The 26142-nt window shown below is 45.3% G+C and overlaps 1 protein-coding gene across 1 annotated transcript; it reads right to left on the bottom strand.

Moving 5' to 3' along the window:
- Positions 1-1092: 1092 nt before the first annotated feature.
- Positions 1093-25409, bottom strand: HHIPL1 (HHIP like 1; the record flags this gene model as incomplete). Its single annotated transcript, XM_068947644.1, has 9 exons — positions 1093-3329; positions 5964-6046; positions 8011-8092; positions 11275-11420; positions 12340-12466; positions 14251-14579; positions 15573-15716; positions 18949-19595; positions 25140-25409. Coding segments are annotated over 9 exons (2442 nt in total), but the record flags the coding sequence as incomplete, so codon positions are not given.
- Between the last annotated feature and the right edge of the window lie 733 nt (positions 25410-26142).

Genomic DNA, 26142 nt, shown 5'->3' with positions numbered 1-26142 from the left:
AACACATCCGCTCTATAACAGTGGAAGGAAAAATACAGATGTTCCAGTTTGAATCAAAGAGGTAAGATTACGATAGAAGGCAATAAACCATAGTACTATCAGGCAGAGTCAAGGCCTGCATATAACACATGCTAAAAAAGCAGCTGTACTGTGGTAACCAGTGTTATTCTGGGCCATTTTGATATTTATCCTGAATCAGCATCCAGGTTGGTATACTAGCACATTCAAATGCAGCAGCACTGTTTATCAAAAGCTCAGTTTATATAACAGCCGTGTATATAAATGTATTTTAAAATAAAGAAAAATGCTACCAGTAAAGACTCCGTTAAACAGCAGATAATATATCAGGTGTTTAAATGTACTTCTGTGCTTTGAATATTACAGGCTTGCAACAACTATCTTCCCACCTTCATAAAGATGTACTGAGCTGGCATGCACATACATGCACACGTATGTGCCTGCACATACTCAAGTGCTTCTTCCACTTATGTGCAATGCTCTTCTACTCAGTGTAGGCTGGGAGAAGGGATAAGAGGGAGAAGATGTATTTGCAAGTCTCTGTCTTCCTCTACCACTAAATATTTCCTCTGAGATTTATGTGGCACCCACATAACTCCCTCAACATACATCCAGGGAGTACAGTTCTGCGTTTGTATAGCCAGCTGCGTCACTGCAAAGCTCTCTGCTGCCAACAGCTGACCCTGGTGGGTTGGCTTCCATACGCTTTAATCTGCCAACAGACACAGTGTGCCATTAAGTGATTGTCAGCTGGGGGTTGGTGGCAGTCAAAACTAGCAACATGCAAGAATGAGGCGGCCTTTGCTGATGCTCAGGAGGGTCAAATGGGCTAGAGGAGGAGAAGGTAACTAATAGTTACATTAGAAAAAAGAATACTTCTGGAAAATAATGATGAAATTCCCATCTTATTGTTCTACGGCAGACAGTTTCAAATCATCTCAATTACTGCACAGCATCTTTTGTTATGCAGGCCTCTTTTGTCTACCTAGAAGTTTTTAAGCAGAACTATCATCATGATTCGCCTTAAAATCTCACAATCCGCTGAAATCTGACTAAGGAACAAGAGAAGTGGAATTCTGAAGGAGAAAGATTAAATCTTTATTTTCCATTTTTTGAACCCTCTAGTCCCCTCGGCTCAATAGGTGCCAAATACTCTAACAGAAGAATTTACAAAAGACTCTCTTAACCGTTTCCTGAACGTTTTGATGCATTTAGAGTGGACTTCTGCACTTCAAATGGATGCACTTGCACCCTTACTGCAATGAGAAAAGCCTACTGAAAGCCTGGTTCTTGATGGCATTTTTAGGTCTCTAATGAAGCAAGAGCGATGCTATACAAAAGGCAGGTTACATGGCTGTTCTCCCCTTTAAATTTAACATTGGTTAGGAAGACAGTGCTACTTTTTTGATCACCTGCATTTATATAGGGAAGGTGTTCCTTAATACTAAAATAATATTTAGCAGGTACACCAGAAAGTCCAGGAAAAACTATTTAAAACAAATTTATTTACCATATGCATCAATGTTTTGTATTTAAGAGGACACTGTCAACTTGAAACTGGGGAATTAAAATAAACATCCAAATTAAGAGCTTCAGATACCAAGCCCTGCTTATCGACTTTGCTGGATACACTACTCATTTTACTCATTTGTTCTGTTTTTGTCTTTCCTGTGTTTTTGTATGAGCAACGAGATAAAAACCATCTTTACCGTATCAGAAAAAATAACAGGTAAAATGCTGCCAACAGTAGAGAGACCACAAAAGAGGGAAACGTATGTCCAATGATTACTTAAGTGAAAAACATGTTTCAGACAAAATGAGATTTAAGATCTCCTTTAAAAAGCATATTACAGGAGTTTTACTCCAATGTATTAAGTCTTGTCTAGTCATTCACACCTGTGAAAACTGGATGCAGAAATATGTGGCTACATGACGTCTAAGAAAGCAGAGAAATAAGTACAAAGTATTTTCAGGGTTAAACTGGACTGTGGTCCTGTTTACGTACAAAAGGTCCACTTTTCTTTTCACTTACACTACTGTAAACAGAAGAAATACTTTCCAGGCAGTCTGCTCTGATTTTGTCTAATTTACCGGATTGTTATTTAGAGGCAGTTCTCTCCGATAATCAGTAGGCTTATACCAACGTACAGCATTACAAAAGAATCACTGTCCTTTAAACTAGTGCACAGAAAGCTAACAAAAATCTGATGTTTGTGTTCCGCAAAGAAAGGCACCGACTCAGGCGCAGGCTTAGAAATCACCCCGCCGGGCTGCAAGCGGCAAAGGCAGTACAACTGCGCACACGCTTCCATGAGCGAGGGCCAAACGAGGCCATTTCGACCCTTCTTTTTCAGCCAAACACTGTGAAGTGTGGCTGGGCAAAAAACAGATGGAAAGATGAAAGGGCACGAGGATGGCGTCTTCTTCCTAACCTATAATCACTGCTGCTTGGGTTTTTCTCCTTCTTCTCGCTCTAAAAAAAAAAAAAACAAACAAAAAAAAAACCCATCCCATCCAGATAAACCCAGTCCCTGCTCACGGACGTACTCAAGCCAGACGGATGGGGATGAACACCAAGAAAACAGCCCCCCTGCTCGGGCAGAGCGCGCCGCGTTGAAGGCTCACGCCGCCCCGGAGGGGAGGGCAGGCGGAGGGAGGCGCTGGCCGTCGCCTTCCAGCGCCTGCTCCGGCCCCGTCTCACCAGTCCTCCACCTCCTCGCGGCTGCAGACCACGCCGGCGTCCTCCTCGTGGGAGCAGTTGTGCGTGCCGACGGCGGCGTGGGCACACTCCAGCAGGCTCCGCTCCCGCCCGGAGCACCGCACGTCGTCCAGCAGGATGCGGAGCGAGCTCCCCGCCCCAAACTCCGCTTTCTTGCTGGCCCGCACGGCGTAGGGGAAGCCCAGCTGGCGGCACACCACGGCGGCGGCGGCGGCGCTCCAGCCGTCGTCGCAGACCGTGCCCCACTCGCCGTCGATGTACACCTCCACCCGGCCCCGGTCCCACCGCCGGCCGCCGTCCCGCTCGGCCGCCAGCCGCACCGCGCCGTTGCGGGGCGGCGCGGGGGTGCCGGCGGGTTTCTTCTTCTTCCTCCGTCGCCCTCGTCGTGCGCCTCCGCCGGTGCCTTTCCGAGGCTTGGGGGCCGGGGTGGCGGGGGGCCCTCGGGTCCTGTTGGTGGGGGGCGGCGGCAGGGCTGGGCCCCCCCGGCCGGCGGTGGGGGCGCGGGAGGCCTCGGCGCCCGGCGCGCCGCCCCCCGGCGCCCTGGTCGGGGCCCTGGGCCGAGGCCGCGGCGTGGGCGTCTTCACTATCAGTTCTGTTGGGAGGGGGGAAAAAGGGAGGCAAACGTGAGGCTGCGATTCTACGACAGCGTCTAAAAATAGCCGTATAAAAACGGTGCTTGAAAACATTTGGCTTATTTAATTCCCCTGGTGGGTTTTGCTTCCTTGAGCCGGTGGAGGAGCGAAAACGTTTCTGGGGAGCCAATGTCATCAGCGGTAAAACGTCTGCTGCTTTTAGTTAAGCGGAGAGGACTGCACCGCTTAACGCCAGCGAACGAGACTCTTCCCCCCGCCCCGAGAAGGAAACGCTACCAAATTCCCAAGCCCTTCACGGGCAGGACGCCAGCGCAGCCGCCAAAGGGTCAGAGCCGAAGCTTCGCCGGGAGAAGAGGAGTTCCCCACCAGACCCTTCTCCCCGGCCGAAGGCATTTTGGAGACAGCACGACTTCTGCTATTCCCTTCATTACTCAGGATTGGATCGTTACCAGGCCGCGAGAGCTCCGGCCTCCCCACTGTGCCAGATGCTTTATTCAGAGTAGCTGGAGTCATGAACATTCAAAACCAATTCTCTCTGGTAACTGGAATGTGCAAAAGGAACGGAGTTGCCAGGACAACACATAAAACAGGATTTGGGGTTGTTTCTTTCCTTCCCCCTTTAAAAAAAAAAAAAAAAAAACCCACAGCCTTGAACTCCAAAGAGCTTAAAACTCTTTGCTGTCACAGTTTCCAGGTTTCCAGGTGTTACTGGACTTGCTTATTCACAGGCGCTCTATTTCTAGCTTAAAAACAAATCTTAGCTTGTCAAAAGGAAGTAATTTGGAATGACTCAAAATAGCAACCAACTGAGTTGTGACAGCGTCATATGTATTCGCAAAGACATCACAACCTTTCGAATTATAGCCTAGATTTATCCTCCATTCTCATTCATTTGCTTTGTAGTTTAGGGACAGGGAAAAACACGGCAATCAAAGCCATCTTAATATTACTCAATCTCCATTGTCCCAAAAAGGCAAACCTTTGGAATAGCCCGCTTTTTGGAACAGCCTCTCAACAACCTCCTATTTGGAGAAACAGTCTATTTATGGCATGAAAAGTCTGCCCTTCTCTGGAAGCTGAGGTTTTGAAAACAAGAAATAAATGCGCAAGCCTGATCCGTGCACACCTCTGCCTTCAAAGACCGACCTAGTAAAGCAGTTCACAATTCTGGAATTCATATAATGACATGTAGGACTGCAGGAAACCTAATGGTCTTCTGGGAGTGCTCTTCACCTTGCTAAACTAAGCTGTTATTATATATTATTCTTCCTCAACTGATTTATTAAACACATTTCCAAGAAATGCCTTCATTCAGCTAACGTAAGCTGCAAGCTTTGGCGATTCTGTAGCATTCACACTAAACACTAGCCAAAACAACAGAATATTTACAGCTATCCAGCCTTGTTTTCATGATTCTGAATTAAAATTTTCATGCTTGGTTTTCACCTAAACCTGAATGTAGTTCTTGAAAGAATCTCTCCCACTGTTTCCAGGTTTTATTTTGTGACGAAAGCATGCTTAGCTTGCACGGCAAGTAATCCACAACAAAAAAACAGAGACAGAACTGGTGGAACATGAGCAAAATAAACAACGTTTGAAAACCGTGTGCAGAGCTTCCACAGGGGCATGTTTCCAAAGGCATCGCAACAGTTAATAATTAGCCTTGTTTGTTCCACCTTAAAAGATTTAATCTCATAAGGTGCTGAGTACTCTCATTCCCTTCATTAAGTCAAAGCTGTGGGAAGCAACATCAATGATTTAAATATAGTGTAGCACAATTAATGTAATTAAAAATTAAATAAGAATATACAAACTTTAAAGTTCCTGCCATAATATTAACTTAATTTCAAACTTGTTAGAGTACTGCCTAGGTACTTAAATGTGCAAACAAAATATATTGCAGAAAAGAAATGAGATACTGCCAATCTAATTCTGAGAATCTATTAGTGCATTTAGTTTTTTTTGTTTTTAACATAAATAGTATTTGGTTTGCTGCAGATTCAGCTACATCTTCCACTACTCCAGTTTTAGCAGCACAATAGTGCATTCAGTAAGGAGCAATCAAAATGCCCTGGAGGGTTTGGGTAAAACAAAAGTTCACCTGAATAGCTGATCAGGCTGTCTTTTGGGAGCATTTTCTCATCACATATTCTCTTACTTACAGGCAGAGATGACTCAGAGCTGATCTTGCTCCATGAGCTTTTTCCCAACCCTTTAGCCATAATATCCTTCACCTCCTGAAGTGCTCCTCACTCCCTAAAGGCACTGCAAAAATCTCTTGTTACTGAAAAGCACCACAGCACAGGATCTCCATACAGAAACCCTTAGGAGGACACCACGTTGCTCTTAAAGAAAGAGCCCTGTTACTGTGTAGCGTGAAAAGAGAAGAAATTTAGGGGCAGAGTACACAGAGAAGATTCCCCATGGATAGGAGCGGGGAAGTAACGCCTATCACCTGGCTTATTTGAGCCAACTCCTCATATTCAAAACACCTGGTAAAAATGAATTTAGAGGCTACTCCGAAGGCTGACGTTCCGGGTGGTCTCCACACATACAGAGATAGGACAAGCTTCGAGTTTATACTCACTGCCAACCAACATGTATCAATAATAAGCAGCAACAATTATACTTACTCTCCTTTGGCACAAACTTTATGAGCTTGCTTTTTACTTTCACTGGCAAAGGCTCAACTCGGCATTTTCCTGGTGGTGCTCTCCTGTGAAAAGAGAGACACATATGGCGTACAATTCATTCCTTTCCAGTGGCATCACGAGCCTTTGCTTCCCATTGCTTTTCAACAAATGTAATGCTTGGGTGGGGGGGGAGGGGGGAGGAAATCTGTTTACATGATCCAAATAGTCTCTTACAGTAGAAAACATGATTAAACAATCATATATTTCCATTAATTAAAGTCCAAATCTTCGCAAGTCAATGGAGTCTTTTGGCTCTGTTTTCACTTGCCATTGATGAATCCATTAAGGAAAAAAACCACATTGGCAGGCTCAAGTAATACAGAAAAAGATGAATCAAATTGAAAATAAAGATCATGAAACTAGACAATATATATTGAACATCTGACATAAAAATCAAGTGTATACGAGTTTTCAGGCTGTCTTAAGGGAAGCAAAATGACACACTATTATTCATATATCATTAGCATAAAGGAAAAATAAAAGACTTCCCCTTTTATCACAATCAATACAAACGTTGAAAGCAGCCTGGTGGAAAGTTTTCCATGGAAAATAGAGTCCTGAGATTTGTCACTGCCAGCAAATTATCATTTTAGTAGTTCAAAAAATGCATTAGTTTCAAACAAGACATTAACACTCTAAGTGCCTCCTACAGAGGCTTTCTCTTAAAATGACACGTTCCTTTGACACAAATTTGTCTGCCGTGGAAGTACACCTCACTTCTGAATAGTTGCATCCCGTTCATAATTGCTTTTTCCTATGGTTGGCTTGTTCATCTGCAGGCTTCTTCAGAGGATTTTCAAAACTGTTCAAAAAATGCACTCTTTTTGCATCTGGAGGATGTAATTCCTGTGTAATTACGATAGCTTGCATTTGCATTTCTGTGAACAGAAATGCAGACAAAGAATTCCTCTCTTGGGTACTCATGTAGGGATGTTACATAGCTTTATAAATTTTCCTGGAAGTTCTTTCTTATTCCTATTGCTATACTCTAACACTTTAGTAAAGAGACTTCTTTTTAAATTCAAACTTCTGACTGTCCTTTGACTTCTGCTTTTTTATTTTTGTAAAGGTTGCGTAATACAAGTCTCAACATACAGTTTACAGGAACTACTCCCCTGCATTAGATAATGGAAAATGCTACTGTTAGAGGAGGAGTCAAAGGAAAAAATGAGGAAGTTCTGGGGCTGTTTCCAACATATAAACAGAAAAGTGGGTTGACTTTGAAAAAATACTCAGATAGCCAAAGCTGTAAGTTTAATTCATTTAAAAAAGTAAAAGCAAAATCTCATGAAGTCTCATTCTACGTGTCCAGCTGAAAATACTTTGGTGTTTAGCCAGTAGTAGGAATGTCTGATAAATAGGAAACTGGAAAAAAAAGCTGCAAGCCTTCCTGTAAAACATTAATATTCCCTGCCTTGCCCAGTCTCAGGTACAAGCACACAGGATCCAGAAGGAGTAACGACGCTCTTAGTTGTCGAAATCACTCTCCTTTCTAAAACACAGAAAAGGGTGTACTTTTTGATTTTTTTGTATTCTTTCTGCTTTGTCCAAGAAAGCCCTACAGCTCACTCTGGTCCAGCTTCATGTGAAGGTCTGTGCACAGGACTCTCGCGGGAGATGGAGCGGGACCGAGAAAAACCCCTCGATATAAACCACCCCATTGCGGACAGGAACCTTGAGAAACTTTACCCGAGAAAGACAAGCCACCCATAAAACACTTCTCTAGCTTTCAGGAACAAATTCCCCAGCCAGCATAACGCTGACAAGCCACATAATGAACAAGTGCGCGACTGCTGATCAAGGCAGATGCCGACCACTGCGGGAGCAGAGCAGACCAGCAACATGTTGCTCAAGCCATTCCTTGATCTTGCTCGACAAAGGGGCCCAGTGGAGGAGAAGAAATACTTCGTTAGTCAGCATCAATTAACACATTCGAACCCAGATCCAGAGCATCAAAGCTAAATTTTGCCATAAGAACATCTCCTACCTAGAAGTGTCCACCACTTTGTAAATCACTCCAGCGGGAGCAGTGGCACTTGGTATTCCAGTAGACATGAAGTAAAGCTCCCCTAAGGAAAAAAAAAAAAAAACTAAACACCGCTATGAAAACTTTCCATGCAGCTTCTGTACTCCATGGAGTGCTGCTCAGCACAAAGGCATTAACTCTGCATCGCAGGTCAGAGAGCATTAAGGAAGCTGGGACTGAAGCAGAGAGATCTGGCTACCGAAGCAAACAATATGGGTTTATAATGAAAGTTCATACGCATTCCAATAGCATATAAAATACTCAATGAGTGTGCACTCTAACATATTATCATGAAATATTATTTTGACAAATTTCCACTGCCCACACTTTAGCTGTCATCTCAGTCAAATCTGTGTACTTCGACTTCAGTAATGCAAAATAATCACACCCTGAATTTCGTTTGTCAAAATACAATGGAAGGAAATTAAGACTGTTCACCACTGTCTTTGCTCTTTTTGATGAAGTGCTCCTTTGGGGTGAATTACAGAAGAAAAAGATTTTGCTTTTGCTTCCCTAGCACATTCACAAAGTGAGACGAATCTCACCAAAAAGGCATTTGGACTTGCCGCAGCTCTGTCAAGCCACATGGGTAGGGCTCGACCTTCAGCCAGACAATTTCTGTCACCATTTATTTGATGTATTTTCTCTTAACTGCGTCTCCATCCCTCTCCTCCTGTTGTGCTGCGGAGGCCAGCATTACGCTCTTGGCAGCACAAGCAGTCAGTCCCTCCAGCACTCCCCTTTCGCTTTCGCCAGCACAAGTGCTTGTGTGGCGCAACGAAAAAGGATGGGAGAGCTGATTGGGCTGAAAGAAAAAAATTGCAATGTTTAAAAAAGAAAACAGGGGAGTTGGGCAAAGGGGGCAACTAAGACCTGCTTAATGAGGGTAAGGCCAGATTTCTTTGGGCCTCCTATAGGTAGGAGGAGACCCAAAGGAGGAGGAAGAAAAGGGGGAAAGGGTTGGAGTGGTCATGGCAAGGAGTGGATGGTTAGTTGCATCTAGCTAACCTGAAAAAGGACAATAACTCTTAAACATGCACAGCATGCCCACGCCGTGCCGCAGTGAATTGACTTGGTATATTAGCTGGGCTCTACACAAATAATACTGAGCATGAAATAATTTCTTCCTTTTTCTGGTGGTGACACAGGAGTCTGTTAGCGGCATGCCAGAGGCAGCCTTGGTCCAAACAGGGATGTGAAATATGCCTGGCACTGTGTCTTGCGGTGCAGTAAGGTGTGCTTCACAACCCATGTTTCTTTCCTGGAAACTATCAGGCAGAAATATGGGTGCACGGGCCGTGAAGCATGTGGGCGGCATGCCAGATTTATCGCCGGCGTGCCCCAAGGACAGACGGCACACGTTCAAAGCACCTGGGGTGTCCCCAGCACATCCAACTCCCAAAGGATGGGACTGCCGGCTCTATAACGTGTGTGCAATGATCGAAAAATATAGGTGTCCCCATCATATAAACACAGCCAGTAAATCAGCCAGATTAATGTCCATCACAGCAACAACCCTAAAAATAAATACTTCCACGAAGAAAAGCTTGTTAAAATAAATGGTGTGGTAAACTTGTAAAACCAGACTCCTTGCACAGCAAAAAGGTGCAAGAGAAGACTGCTTACCACAGATAAAGAAAATTCACTGAACTGTTATCAACAAATTTCTTCCTATCATAATAAAATAAATATAAAGGAAATTACTCCCCCTGAGAACAGAGTCCCGGCCCACGTTCCCACCCACCTCTACTATATTTATGCAAACCGTGTGTGAAAAGCACCAAGGCAGAAGGACAGTATTTCACTCCCGCTTTGCACTCACTCTGCCCGCAGGCGAGGGACAAAGGTGCACGAATGAGGGCTGCAATTAACAGCTTGAGACTGCACCTCAAGATCCTCTTAAGTTAAAGCAGATTTAGATTAAGCTACTATTCTGATTTTAGGGTAGGATATGCTCCTCATCCTAGCACTGTGAAACAGCCAGCCCTACCTTTTATTAACAATTTTTATTAACATTATTAACAATTTCTATTAACGATTAAAGAAAACAGATTTTAACTCCAAAAATTCTAATCCTAAAGTAAAGCTCTTGAGCTAGTACCTAATTGGGTAGGGTTTTATTTTCATGATTAAAAGGGAGAGCATAATAGATACGGTTATTCCCCAACAGCCACTTCTTATATTGTCTGCACAACTGTCCAGGAAAAACAGATTTTTACAAACTGGGGCATTCTGGTAGCAGGCGCCTGTGATCAAAAGCCAACGGACTTCCCCGACAATGGGCGAGCAACACAAACTCCTGGATTTCAAAGCTGCACATGCTGCTCCTTAGCAACCCAGCTAAACAGCCTTCCGCAGCCATGAATCGCGCAGCCCGCTCGCCCTTCCTTTGGGCTGGGTAACCAACAATAAAACTGTGCTCTGTGCTAACAGAGGTAGCAACTGCCAGGTTCACCCCCGGACACTTTATCTCCTACTTTGCAAATAGCAGGAGCTCATTCCTTGAATGTAAAATGTCTCAAGTCTTAAAAGTACAGCCATGTAAAACTTCACGGAGGCCACAGCCTCCAGCCCTAGGCGAGCCAAAATCCCAACCGGCACGAGTAAAACCTGGTCCTAAAACAGCCTTTTGCAGATGCCTCATTCAAGACCTAACGTAGAGCTTTCACTCTCTGTTCCACCTTGAGATGTACAAATATTCCAGGCCAGTACAAGCAAGTTCATAATTATTTCTTAGTTTTATCTGTTTTTCCCTATCCATTAATAATGTCAACAGGTTTCTCGACTGGCCAAAAGCATAAACTTGTCATATTGCCCTGCTCTCACTTCAGTAGTAGCTTGTTAGCCTCTGAGGGCCTACGTTCCCCAAGGCATTTCACAGTGAGGTGTGAGGTTTCTTTGTAAGCTGGCATTTAATGTATTTGCCCTCAGCTAATCACTTTCCCTCCAAACCTGAACTGCAGGCAGCAGCACAAACTGCACCTAAGGAGACAGGCAGAGAACTGCCTCTCCCAATTCCTGGGTCAGTCACCCGAGGAAGAGCACAAGCCTGGAAATTGGGATTGTGGCTCTGGTTTGATGTTTGGGAGAACCTGAGAGTCTAACCTGCAGGTATTTTGGAGACCAACGGACTCGTGCTCTGGCCCGCTTGCCTCCCAGAATGAGCCCGCTCTGATGAGAAACCATAAGCATATGACCCAACGTGAGATAATGCCAAATGCTTACCTGCTTCATCTTCAGCAAAAGAGATGATATATTGATAATAGTTATTGATAAGCCCAGGGAACATGCAGGTCTGTCCTGTCCCCATGCAGATCTCACTGTACTGCCACTCTCCCGTAGCATGGTCCTCTTTCAAAGACATCAAGCGTCTGAAAGGCAAAAATAACTTGCTTCAAGCAACCAGGACAAAGATTTATGAATATTAATCGGGAAAATTAAAAGGATGTTTAATGCTTCCTACCCAAATTAGCTGCAATAGAAACTGCAGCTCCTCCAAGAAATGAAGGATTGCTGATATTAAGGCACCTATATTGCCCAGACTCATAACACCTTGCCTTTCAGGGGGAAGGCAAACACATGAAAATGTGACAGGGGAGGGTTTAAGAGCTGCACTTCAGCACTTCATTGTGTGTGGGGCCCTACTAGGGACGCAGGATGCCTGGCTTGGCTGCAGCTCTGCGGCCGCTCTCCCGCCCGACCCCGCCACCCCCGAAAGCTGCTGGTGAGTGAATCAGACTGGGGCAGTCAGTGCACGGGGCACCTGGGGTGCAAGGTGGAGGGAGGATCTGTGCTGAAAACGGAGGAGATACAGGTACAGCACAGTGAGAGGAGGTGGGGGAAAATATGCAAGTCTCATGCACCATCACAGGTTTGCACCAGACCCACTACTGGGCAATTTTTTTTTTTTTTTCCAATATTTTCTGTGTCTGGAAATGCTGAAACAGGGGAAGTTTCTTTAGGATGCACTAGAATGTGTTTTTACACCACTTTCTGGATTTGCAATGAATGTCCGATCCCCAGCCTTTCACTTGTACTGACTCCATGTGAATCAGCAACATCTGTGGCTGCTGGAATGTGAAGGTCGCATTCCTGCGCAGCAACATGGAATAAAGATTATAAAAAGCACGCCACGTGAGTCACTTGTAATGAGCAGTTAGGCTTTGTACAGTGCTTGTAACCAGCACATAGCAGCAAGTCAGCAAAGGTTAGACTGCACGAGCACTCGCAAGCAGATATAGTATCAATAGAGCATGTACAGCTTAGCGAGCATCCAAAAAATTTACTTACCCACTCATAAAATCACCAAATATGTACAGGCCATTCAGGTTTGGAGACTCACAACCCCTATAGACATAGCCTCCTGTAACAGATTTCCCCATTTTGTGTGGATAAGCATAAATTGGAAGCACATCATCTGTAGAGGGGAAAAGATACGTGGCTTGCCTTGTTTTACACATGATGCAGAACAGCTGTTTACATAGCTCTTGTGAGTCTATCATGAGACCATGAGGTTTATTTGAGCATCTTCTGATTAGATCAGCTGCTGATGGAGTCAAACTGAGCTCCATTTTCACCTTTCAGAACACTGTTCAATAGCCCCTTCCGGCCGGCTGCGCTAACCAAGGACATCCCACCTCAGACAGACTGGTCGACATTTTACTTGCAATGCAAGACAGGCCTGAGCGCTCTCGATCACCCAGACATCTAAACATTTTCCTGAGCCCTTCTCTTCCCTCTATAACCAGGCTCTACTACTGCTGCGGCCAGCCAATTTCTAAATGGCCTGGCTGGTTTTACTATGAAGCACCAAGAGCTTGTGTTTCAGCTTAACCTGAAAGAGCCATAAAATATTTATGGTACGGCACAGGCAGGATGTAGTACTGATGAACAGGGGTTCATCATAAAATGCGAGCTAAAACACTAGACAGCAGCAAAACAGAGGGAGCTGCTCTCATTGTGAAGCTCTCCACTGGGTGCATCTTCACCCCTTTGCCCTGGAAGCCTGGGGGCACACGCATCTCCCCTCAGCTCTCGCCGTGCTCCTTCCTCGCAGCGTTTCTCTCTGTCCTGTGTTTCAGACGTCTCCAACGCGAGGCTCCAGCGTGGGCCTGTCCAGTCGCGTGGCTCCCTGCACCAGGGCACGTCAGCTGAAGCAGGTGCTTTCTACACTTGCACGGCGCTTGGCATTTTAAAGGGGCTGTGACACTTCGCTTTTCTGACAAAAGGCTCTCTGAAGGCATCGGCAAACTTCCCGGCTCCCTGGAGACCTCAGCAAAGTGCTTACCAGCAAGGCTAAAGGAGGCCCTGTCACGCAGGAGAGCTTTCAGTGGGCTCTCTGACAGTTGCTTCAGCAAAGGAAGTGCAAAAAATCTGCTCTGCACTCTCAACGTTTTTATGGAAAAGATCTAATCACTACCACTTTACTTACATCTAAGTTAATAAAAGGCAGGAAGTTAAACAAGATCACAGAGCACACAGAAGAGAAAAAAAACCCAGACTCTCAGTGCAAATCAGGGCCAGTCCACTGGCTTCAGCAGGTCTGTGTGGAGATACTCCAGCACGAGCTGCGGTCCACATCAGAACTTGCGACACGACACGCTTTTGCTTAGCACGAGCGCCAGAGTCCAGACAGCCAGCAAATATGCTGACTCCAAGTTTGAAAAGTAAAAAAGAAATTAAGGTTTTTCTTTCTGGCACAGCTAAAAAAGAAAAACATACTGCACATGCTGTTACCCGTACAGCAGCAGTGTGGATAGTAGCTGACCAGCTTACAGAATACATATTAAAAATACAGATATATATATTTAGATATAAGGATGTTATTTGTAAGCTAGGAAGAAAATACAAACTCTCCAAATTGCTCTTGCTTCTGCAGGAAAGTTTGCCTCACGTCAGAAAGATGAAACTGTCCCCCAAATCACAGAATCACCAGGAATATTTGACTAACGACATACATGACCCAGAAAAACAAGAGCTAGCACATTTCTTCTTTTCTCCTAACTCAAAAATGGTAACGTTTGGACTACTAATATTTTTCTCCAAGTCAGCTCTCTTCCATACTGAGACTGCACAGAGTTATATCTCAAAAATATATGTTTGCAACCAAGCAGCCAGACTTTGAAGGCAAAAATTAAAAAGGAACGTGTGGAAAACTTCCCAATGTGTGAGATAGGTAATTTAAACAGAAAGTGTATTTACCTATTGAAGAATTGGTGCAAAGTTTTTTATCGTAACAGCTGAATCCTTCCCTTGCCCTCCAGCCATAATTTTTTCCTTTCTCTACAATGTCGATTTCTTCATATTTATTCTGTCCTACGTCGCCGCAGAAAAGACGGCCTTTCCCTTCCTTTGTGTGAGGCTCGCCTCGATCGAAGGAGCAGCGCCACATGTTTCGCACTCCGTAGGCATAGATTTCAGGGCGAGCTTTTGGGTCATCGACAAAAGGGTTGTCTCGGGGGATTCTGTAAAGGGGCCCACGGTCGTTGTTGTCCACATCGATCCGCAACACTTTGCCCAACAATGTCGACCTGCATTTGGAGAATAAAGGAAGAAAAAAAGAAAGAAGGGAAATAAAACTAGACCTTGGTTAAACGCATATTCTCATTCAGAGATGGATGCTTTAAAAAGTCTAAGATTTCTTTATTTCTGCTTTGGAGAACACAAGTCTTTCAATGCGTGAGAAAAACCAACCAACCTACCTACCCACTGGAAACTATTAAGGGAATGATGCATGCGATCTGACACTAATTGTAGCTTTGTAGGACATTTAACCAGAGCAGGATCTGGGTATACAAGCTCCCACAAGCAACTTAAAAAATGACGGTCTTGATCCTGCTGACTTTCCCGCTGTAAGCACACGACCAGTTCTACTGATCTGAATAAGACCACTCACAGGAGAAAAACGAGCAAATAGCCAGAGTTGGCAGGATTGGGGCTGAAGTTAATTTACTATTCATGCAAACTGCCAGAGGGACTGTGCCCCACGCTGGAGCCTCTCTGCGTGCCAGCGCGGGTGGCAGCGGCAGGGCCAGCTCCCCCCAGAGCCCCGGCACTGGGATTAACGGGGCCGCGCACGGGGTGAGCACGGCTCCCTTGCTCCTCCGCGCTGCCAGCGCGCGTGCCAACTGCGGCAGCGGTTTTGTGATCCAGACATTGATACATGAGCACTTGGATGAAGACCATTTCATTTGACATGGGCCACTGAGCAGCCTTCAGATGGTAATGACCTCCTCTGACTAGCTGCCTGGCAGGCTTCAACCAGTCGCTTGGAGGTGAAAGTAGGGATTGCTCCGCTGTTCCCATTTCACTGACCCCTCCATTTGCCAGAAAATCGAACTCTGAGAAAAAAGATGGAAGGTTCAGTGAGTTATTGTGTCTTGTAGGAGAAAAGAAACACTACAACAACCTCCTCCATGGAGGAGGAATTGCACGGGAGATCTACCTACACCCACGTCTGCATAAGCACCAGCAGAGGCAGCGAGAGAGACGCATGGTGCACACGAAGTTTTAGGGGGTCATACTTGTTCTGGGCATTTCCAAAGGTCCCAAAAGGATCTCCAGCCATGCCTCCATCTCCAGTAAATATATAGAGATAACCATCATCTCCAAAGAGCAGCTCTCCTCCGTTATGATTGGAAGCTGGTTCTTCCACTTCCAGGATTATCCTAATCAGAAACAGCAACAAAGCATTATCAACTGCACACGTCCTAAGCAAAGGGTAGCGCATCAGTCTAGTGTCATCCTTGACACATGAGAATGGCTGCAGATGAAACCCAAAACATCTTTCTCCATACCCATGTTATTGAATTTTACTCAGGCATAAACGATTTTATTACCTTATGTAATTGCAACATATTTTCTAGATTACACAAACACCAAATTGTGAAATAAGGAAACTGGGAAATCACATGACAGAGTATACTTTTAAATATATTTTTCCTCTGCCTCTTCCTCCTTGCTATACTTTAAAAAAAAAAAAAGGCATTGCAGTTCAAAATCAGATTGTAAGCTACAAGAGAAAGCACTCCAGTCTATCTATGCATCTGTACAGTATTTGGCACAAATGTGACAGGCACTTTCAAGGAGATGAAGACCTCTCAAACATTAAATAATAGTTAAATTTTTAAAGAGAAAAGATTAAAGGAGAATTATATAGAGAGTACTTTAGGAACTTGGAGAACTGTTAAAAGCAGCAGCAACAGATTAACATTTTGACAAAGGTTATTCAAAGCAGTGCCAACACTTAGCTTCATTTTGAAACCTCATTCTCCGTTACTTTCATCTGTTTATTTTATGCATCTGGCATCCCTTTCTTAGCAAGGAAAAGGTGAAATGTGGAAAGGTATGATTTCATAGAACAGGAAAGCCACCAATACACAGTGAAAATTCCCAGGCATAACAACTGAAGTTTATTTTACTCTGGTCTTTTTAAAAAGACCAGTTTTCATGCTGGAAGTGCCTCTTAATATCCCTAAAAATAACTGTTTATAATCACGTATAACACTTCACCTTCAGAGAGCTTGTCTCCTTGTGAAAGTACTGATAGTTACAATCCCAAAACATTGTAAAATGCAGAAATGAAATCGGTAACATTATTCTGTCCCCTGCCTCTAAACTTTATCACTTCTGAAATAAGGTCGCTGTGCAAGAGCACACAGAGACTGCAGCTGCAAGGCAGGATCCCGTGAAGAGCAGAAACTGGAGTTCTCCTCAATCTCCCAAAGACGGAAAAAAGCAGAAGACATTTAGTAAAAATCTGCAGGCACGCAGACTGGGGCCTTCCTGCTCGTGCAAGCTGCGCTAAGCGTCAGGCCGAAGCGCCCCACTGGAGAGCGTTTCAGATGAAGTCAGCGGGAGCCATGCCTATACAAGCAAAACAGGACCATGGTTTTGTTTTTTCAAGCTTTTGCTGTACTGAGGATCAGCTAAACAAGTACAGGAAATGTTACAATTGCAGAACCTGATAATTTTCAAACAAGACAGCGCAGGGACCTACGCAACAGCAGCTTTAAGCTCCAGACTCATTTCCTGAGGAACACATTAAAATTCTCTTTACCTGCCAAGGACAATGCTACTTGCACCAAACTGCTATAACTGCTATGCAGACCAGCATCCCCCTTCTGTCATCAGGCTATGTGCATCTTTCAGCTAGAATCATCCACTGCTCCGTATCTGGAAAGTACCTAATACGCCCTGTGTAACACCGTTAACAGTCTTTAAATTAATACTATTCAAGGTTTTCTTAAAACAGTGGATTTGTGATTCTGTAACAGGTTATAAATCTATAAGCTATCTCTACATACACACTTCTAATTATCTGTGCATGCTAATGTGGATGAACTGCAGGATCAGACTCATTAACTCAGAACCTGGACAAATTTAAAAACAGGGAGAGCTATATTTCAAAAAAGTGCACATAAATGCTTAGGTTGTGCCTCAATCCAGCTGTGCAACTCTAAACCACATTAAATATGGTACACCGACACGACAAAGATGCCCCATTTTAGAACATGTTAGCCCCATGTTAGGATGACTCACTTCACTATAAAGCAAAATTTTAATCTCACTAAATGCAAAATGTATTTTTGCTTGCATTCTGCAAGTTTGCCAAAAGTTTTGTAATTGCTGTTTTACTGTGATTACTGTAATAGTGCATATGAATTTGGTGCATGTGTTGCACAGGATCTCACACAGGTGTTTCTTGGGACAGCGCACAGAAACACAGTTCCAAGGGCACGGCTTGCCCAGCGCTGGGCGCGCTCGGACAGGAGCCAGAAGTGGCTCTGTTCTTCCTCAGCATGGCCCTTCTCTTCAACATTTCAGTTATTGAAAGGTGCAGAGAAAGGAGAAAACTTTGGTTTAGAGGGGAACGTTGGAAGAGAGCTGGTTAATGAAAGCAGATGTATCCCAAACACAGACACAGACCTACATGAGGCACTATCAGAAGGAAACCCCTTCCACATCAATAACTGCAAGACCCTGGGTGGATGGGGAAAGAGAAGTTTATGTTTGATGATCAGAAATAGAAAGGAAGAATATTTTCCAGAGGTGGCCACTGAAGAAATTCTGAACTGGAAATAATTTTTGTCCTCATAAATGCAGATACATTAAGCTTATGAACATCAGATAGTTGTCCCCAACAGTGTTATTATAGCAAATGCAAGGCAAAAAAAAAAAAAAAAAAAAGAAAAGAATTTTCCAATCAAAATGCACTCCGTAATGTCATAATGATGTGAATTTTCTTTAATATGATATTAAATTTGTAATATCATCGGGCCGAGCTGCCATTCAGATGAAAAAAATGTGGGGCCAAATCCATCTTTGGGGTAGCATACTTCACTATATTTATATTGGTTTGGGAAATCTTTTGCTATGGACAAATTTGACTAATGCTTTGCAGAAATCTATTTTAATGAGTAATCAACATTCTCATTACGACATAAAAAAATCTAGAAAATAAACAAACCTCAATATTAACTGTAAATAATGTTCAAACAAAGTTCAGTTAAAGCTTCTGAAATACTGTAAATGAGAAATGTAAGTGTTTTCTTCCTGAGCACTCGCAGTTCATTCACAGAGGACACGCATATTCTCTAACTTAATATGCTCCATAATACAGAGCATCAGCCCTGGGAATGGAGCTTTGATTTTCTAGTCTAGCTTTATAAATTCAGAATTTCAGTCATGATGTATCTGTGTATTTTGTCCTTTTTTCTGCCCTGCATTTTGCACCACTTCCAGTGGACGTGGACTTGGATTAACTTGCTAACACATGAGAATACAAGAACGATATGAAGCCAAATAAGTCTCATTCACTGTAGTTAGTAGTCTTTAAAAATGCACAAGCTGTCCTCTGAGATTTTAAATACATTTGTCAGATAAATGTGTGTACAATACCTTTCAGAACCATGGTCCAAAGTATTCATGTCACCAGGAGAAATTCTGAACTCACTGATTCGGATTCTCTCTTCATAACGAACTTCAACTGAATAGTAGACATACACTTTACCATTAAATTTGAATTTAGGATGGAAGACAATACCTAGAAAACCTCTCTCGTCTCCTTCCCAAGGTGAGGTGAGCACAGCTTCACTGACATTCAGAAATGGCTTTTCGAGCCTCGATAGATCGGGGAGGTAGGTCCACACCAGGCCAACCTGCTCGGCAACGAAGAAGCGGTGGGTGCCATCGTTTGCATGCACCATCGCAACAGGGTTGCGCAGCCCGTTGGCCACCTCCACCAGGCAGAGCTGGAGACAGCCCTCGGCATTGGCAGTCACGAATCCCAGGTTTTGGTTGAGATTCTCATTAACTAGGAGGTGAGGAAAGCAGTAGTCTACGTCTTCCAAGGACAAATAGCGGCAGAATTTGGCCATGTTGTGCTCCAGGGCGATTAACTCTTTGTCCGTGGAGAGATAGCGGAAAATGGACCTGCATTTTTGCCAGACTTGCACACAGTAGTCTTGGCAAAGACCTGGGATCGTCCGCACAGGAGTGGAGGGATCCTCGGCGTCGTACAAGTGGGCTGCGTATGGAGAGCACTCCTAGAAGGAGAGAGGAAAAATCCTCAGGCCATTTTTTTGGAACAGATTTGAAATAGCTGAACAGCAACACTAATTGGAGAAATTTCACCTTAATCACAACATATATTGCGGTTTATTCTGAAAATATATTATCAGAGGAAAAGCTTAGAAGAGGGGTTTATCTCAGTATATATGGAAGTGATCATCAATATTCCCGGTGAAAGCTGGCTTCCATGTGCGGGTATTCATTTATTCAAACCATAGCCCTGACCTCGAGAAAACCAGACCAATGCTAACATGTATCTCGCTCCATCACCTTGTACTGGGGGGAGAGAGGTTTTTCCCTCCTGGATGATCTGCTTGCTCATAGACAAAGAGCAGACTGACCGCAGCACTGTGGTGAAACCAAGGACGTAACAGCACAGCAGGAATTACGCCGAGAGGATTCGTTCGGGTCCTGCATCTCCAGATTGAGGAGGGACGGGGAAAGGTGAGCAGGGCCAAAGCCGCTGCCATGGCCAGCACTGCTCTAAGGGCGACGTGCCAGCGGAGGGGAGCAGCGAGGCAAGAAAGCGGAGGAGGAGACGAGGACACCCGTGACAGGACGCGCGCCCCGTGTGCGCCTTCCCTGCCCCTGCCGGCTGCCTCGGCTGCCAGCCGGGAGCACAGGTGCTTTGGGCGACCAGGAGAGGTCGAGTGCATCTCCAGATCACACGTAGGTCACCAAGCTGTGCGTAGGGTGTTCAGATTTATTGCATCATATGCAGGATTCTAGAGAGCTAGCACAAAACGGCCAGAGTCCAGACAGCGTCCTCCAGGAGCTGTGCAGCATAACCCACAGTTTATTGAAGGTGCAGCACCCAAAATCTTGCCCGAGGACTGAAGCAAGTTTACATAATTCAGTGTACCCTCCAACAAGAAAATTCTTACAAACATTTTCTTTATATAAAAGGCCACTGCAATCCAGTCAAACTGCCTGCAAGTTAAAAACTGACCAAGCTGACTCAGTTATCCTGCTTCGCAATGGCTTTTTCTTGCAATAACATATCATATTTTCCTGTTGTAATGCATCTTCCCAACAAGATTCTCAAAAATACTCTCCAAATAATGTAATATGAGTCAATGGAGGCTCAGTTATTTTCATAGGGTAGATAAATAACAGAGGCAAGAAAGATAGGAAGAAAAACTATCCTTCCTGAATAAATTCTACATTTTTGGATTCCTGTATGGCATTTCTTCCGAGCAAAACCAGCTTAGTTAAAAAAAAAAAAAAATCTACAGGGAGCTATTTCTTAATGCAGATTACACTACTATTCAACAGCTGAAAAGATATAATATCCAAGACGTTTAAGTATTTAAATTAGCTGATAAGTACACACAATATTTAATTTTATTTTATTTTCCATTACATACCATAATAAACTGAGCAGCCATATAACAGATCATTAGTGCACAATGAACTTTCTTCCTGTAATGTCAAGCCATTCATTGCAAAATGAAGGTTATTATGCCTTCAAATGAGCAGCAATTAATGTGGTAAAAAGGAGACTGCATGTGACACAAAACACTGAAATTACATACGCAGATTGGGTAGCGCCACTCAGCTCAGTTACATGAACACAGAGGTGTGCCAGAGGCGGAAAAGAGCTGGAATATCTGCCAGTTTGTTTGTTGTGGCTGAAAATTTGGCCTTAAAAACAAATTTAAGCAAGACAGCAAGAGAATTTGAAGTGAGGGCGGCATCTGAGGTCATTCTGTGCATGGGAATTTCCACATCCGGAGCGAGAACAAGCTCCCCGTTTGTGTACCATGATCTACCTGGTCCTCTGACAGCCTGTTTCAAATCAAGCAGTGAACTGATGTACTCATCAAGCAATGAGTACAGCATCAGAATTCAGACGGCTTCAGCATCAGAACTAACGATAGCACAGAGGTAAGATTTCCCAGTTCCTTTGCCACTGTGGATTAATCACCCCTAGTCTCAGGGGTCTCAGGGGTGTTTGAACAGCAGACAATGTTGCAGGTGACTTCTTCAATTCCTACCACATTCCTGGCAGCATATGGATACCCATAGCGGCATTACACGGACAGTGATGTACAGAGATCTCATCACCAGCCCAATAGTGTATTCAAGCATGTGTCTATGGTACTTTTACAGTTGTATTTGGAATTTCTTCCAATTTTAATTCTACACAAGATGAAGCCTGAATCCTGCTCCTGAATTGCTCTGCTTTTGAATCAGATATTGCCTTCACCCTTCACATTGTGTTATTTGTCACGTTCCTTCAAAACGCCAAGAAACTACATTTGGTCACAGCTCAGCATCACTAACGGATCTAAATTCCCACTTCCAGATGACATGCCATGGTGGTTTGTTCATAAACGTTAAACAACGCTACGATCCAAAGACCAAGGGCGCTAATGGACAGGTGATCAGTAGCTTCAGCAGGACTGGAACAAGCTGACACTATGAAAATACCTCATCAGAATTAAAACAAGTGAGCCAGACCTAGTCTGTCTATTCCAGGAATTCAAAGGCAGCTATTTATCCAAGGAACTGCAACAGCCTGAATTCAGCCAAACACCCACATCAAACAATGGCTTATTTACTTCTGCTATCAATCCAGGGGAAGCAATGCAGTTTCTCAGGAAGACATCCAACTTTCACGTGATCCCTGACATTCCCTGTTGACTTGCACTATCTCGCTCCGAACGTGAGGGGGTAACAGAAAGCCTGGGTCTCCACGGTTTGGAGAAAAGAGGTTGGGAGGGGGGCATACCTGGGGGAGAGGTTGGCAAAATCACAAAGCTGGTGCGTAAAGTTAATGCACACCCATTATTTACAAACCCTGAAATACTAGAGCTAAGGGGCATTGAGTGAAATTGGCAGGAGAGCTGTTTAAAACAGAAAAATATTCCCTTATGGGAGGTGGCAAATTTTTGAAATTTGCTACCACATGAGGTTGCACAGGCAGATGGTATCAGCAGGTTGGAAAAGGATTGGACAAACCTGTGAACAAGTCCATAGTTAGCATAAGGACTAGGCAGGGCTGCCTTCCAACACTCCTAATCCAGTAGTGGTGGGAGGTGGGGAAAAGACCACAGAAAGCAGCCAGGTTGGCATGCTCTCACAAAATACCTCCTTCTTGGCTGCCTTTATTGATTTCTCCTTTCAGGGTTAGGCCTGATTACAACAAACCTTATAGCCCCCTCTAGGAAGCCAGCTAGGGTAAAGAAAACGGGGAAAAACAAACAAACAAACAAAAAGATATCAGGAACAACAAATGAAAATAGGGTGTGAGGGTCAAAGGATCAAGAATGACGGACCAGGGAACCAGAAGGACAACAGTACTCACAACATCCCTCACCACATCTGTAGCACTTAAAAAAGTTCAATAAAAACTTAATAAAAATCTACCAATTAAACTGAGAAGTGACCATAAAAACCAACACTTCCAGTCTCAAATGATCTGGTCCTTTTTTCAGGTTCTTATCTGCACACTTTGATTTTTTGTAGATTTTTCTCTAGTTAACTAACACAACTTACAGTGAGTGAACAAATCCTACCTCACAGTAGCAATAGAAATAGCACCACATAACAAATCACAGTGTAAGAAAAGGTTAAGAATGGTCACTGCAAGTACAAAAAGAGACATTTGTCAAAATAATTTCATTACATTTGAGTAAAATCATGAACTGTGAGCAAAAAGAGACATAAGTGTATCGAATAATTCACAGAAAATCACTCATTAATTCAAGTATAGGATATAAATGTTATATATAAAGAATAAATGAAAGCAGGAGTGTTTTGGAGGTGTTTGTAATGCCTAAACTTCCATTTTGTGCTTGCATGCCCAGAGGTGAAACCATTTGTAGTCACGTCTAAGGCTGATGATACATAGAGCTCATTACAAGGTTTCAGTGAATCATTTCTTCCATGCTGAAGTATTTCACTGCCTCTGAAGAAATTTTCAACATCAGCTTTCTGATGTACACAGGAGACTTACTTATCACTTCCAGAGGTAGAAAGAGCACTTAGCAGGCACTGCTAACTTCTTGTTTCCTATCTGAAAATGGACTTTTGGATACAATTTCTTTCAGGGCTATATTCAAAGGTTTTTGCTTTCAGTACAAAGTGGAACAAAATAAAAGGCAAATCTCTAACAGCTGTTGTGGAAAAGGGTTGTCCTTCTCCTTATGCTTTCAGTAACACAAGATTTCCCTGCAAAATATGGAGAGCAGGATTGCTCTACAGCCACTTTGATCCCACCTCAGCACAGCAGACGAGACTCTTTTGTCTGAATTAATTTAAAACTTTCACTTGCACAGCACAGAGCTGCCACTGCTCTGTCTCAGGGGCATTTTCATATACACGAGGCCAACCCTGATCACAAGGTCAGACACTTTGCTCTGTGCAGACTGTGATCATCCTGTTAGCGTATCTAATCACAGATCATCAACCCTGGGTAGAAATTGTCCTTGTGAAGGATGGCTGCCACCAAGCTTGCTAGGCCACATCCTCAGGCAGTACTCTGCACCCATCTTCAGGACTGTTAGCACCTGGCGCACATCAGAAGAGTCTTGGGATGCTGCAATCCACTATTAAAAACTGCTTGATCCCCCAAGTTGCGTGTAACAAGGAATATGTTCTATGCAAGCAGGTCCCCTCCTGGGTGTCTTCATCATTTCCAAAGGTCTAACCTTGGGAGGGCAAGGACAGTCCAGAAGTTGCATCTGCCCACACACCCACCTCTCAGAGTACTGCTGCTCATAAATTAAAGCACAGCCACATCCTGATTACTCCTTTGACACCTGTCAGTGGCCAATAAGTCCAGTGAGAAGCCTGATGATGGCCAATTGCTCCTGAGCATGCCATGGAGCACATGCCTTGGGCCGACGCACTATTGCCCGTATGTTGGCTGATACACGCCTGCCTGGGCCCATGTACTAACACCACGGTTTATGCACCGATGCCCTATGTGGACTGATGCACTCGTGCCTGAGCTAAGGCACCCATATTCGGGATGATGCAGTACTGCCATGACTGATGCACTCCTTTGCACTCCAAAGCACCTGTGCCTAGGCCAGTGCACTCCGAGTGGGTGGATGCACCCCTGTGCTGGCAGCTGCGTCCACACCTGGGCTGACGTTGCCCTGTGTGGGCCAAGGAGCCCATGGCTGGGCTGATGTGCCCTGCGTGGGTGGATGCACCCGTGCCTGGGATGATATACCCGTGCCTGGACCAGTGGGCCCTGAGCCTGGCCCAAGCACCCATGTCTGGGCTGATGTGCCCTGCGTGGGTGGATGCACCCATGCCTGGGATGATACACCCGTGCCTGGACCAATGGGCCCTGAGCCTGGCCCGAGCACTCGTGCCTGGGCTGATGCGCCCTGGGCTGAAGCACCCGTGCCTGGGGATGCACCCCCCATGGCACCTGCACCTGTGCCCTGGGCCGGAGCAGCGGCGCTGGGCCGTGGGCCCTGCGTGGGCACAGGCAGCCGCGGCGGCAGCTCCGCGGCAGCGGTGCAGGCAGCAGCAGGAAGCCGCGGCCGCGGCCGCCTCACCTGGCAGAGCAGCTCCTGCAGGTGTCCGGCGCAGGCGGCGTACGTGGGCCCGTCGAGGCGGGCGCTGAGGCGGTAGAAGCGCTGCAGCAGCGCCCGGTCGCGCTGCGGGTCGCAGCAGCCGAAGGCCGCGTAGCGCCCGCAGAAAGCGAGCGGCCGCGGCGGCCGGAACGGCGGCTTGAAGTCCAGGCATTGCGGGTGCGGCCGCGCCGGCGCCGGGGCCAGCGCCAGCGCCGCCAGCAGCAGCGGCGGCAGCGGCACCGCCGTCCGCGCCCCGCCGGGCCCCGCCGCCGCCCGCCGCCGCCGCCGCCGCGCCCGCATCGCCGCCCCGCGCAGCCCGCGCCGCCGCCGCCGGGAGGCTCCTCCGCGGGCTCCGTGCGCGCACGGGGCTTCCGCCGCCGCCGCCGCCGCTGCGCGCCTCCCGCGGCCGCGGCCGGACAGGCGCGCCCGCGCACGCACATCCATTTACATATTCGCGCGGGGTCCGGGGAGCTTTCACCTAAGAGAAACGCGGAGGTGGCCAGTTCCCAGCTTCGGAAACGGGGTTTGCGACGCTGAGCTCGCTGCAGCCACAGCTGGGGTTGCGGATGGGCTGTACTGTGCACGGAGCAAATCGGTGCGCACCTATCTTTTATTTTGGTGGCAGCTTTGGGAAGGAGTGTTTAGGTGGGTTCCAAGCAGACCACAACCCGCCAGGTATGAGCTGTATAGTACAGTATATAGGGCTGGAACATATGATACTGGAAACAAATCCCTTAAACTGAATCCGCAAGTGCTGACTGCTGGGCTCAGTTCTGTCACTGAATATCGTGTATGACCACAATATGACAGATAATAACACTTAAGGTTTATGTGACTGAGAAACATTTAAAAGTGAGAAAACTTAGGTTCAGTGTGACTACTGCTTCTACGTTCGTTGGCATTACAAACTGAGAGTCTGATTAGATCCGGCTTTGACCTTGCAAAAGAAAGGTCTGATGGAGTCTTTACGCTGTGGGGTTCTTGA

This window comes from Struthio camelus, chromosome 5, assembly GCF_040807025.1.
Source record: "Struthio camelus isolate bStrCam1 chromosome 5, bStrCam1.hap1, whole genome shotgun sequence".
NCBI classification, from domain to species: domain Eukaryota; kingdom Metazoa; phylum Chordata; class Aves; order Struthioniformes; family Struthionidae; genus Struthio; species Struthio camelus.
This window is presented reverse-complemented; position numbering and strand designations above follow the sequence as displayed.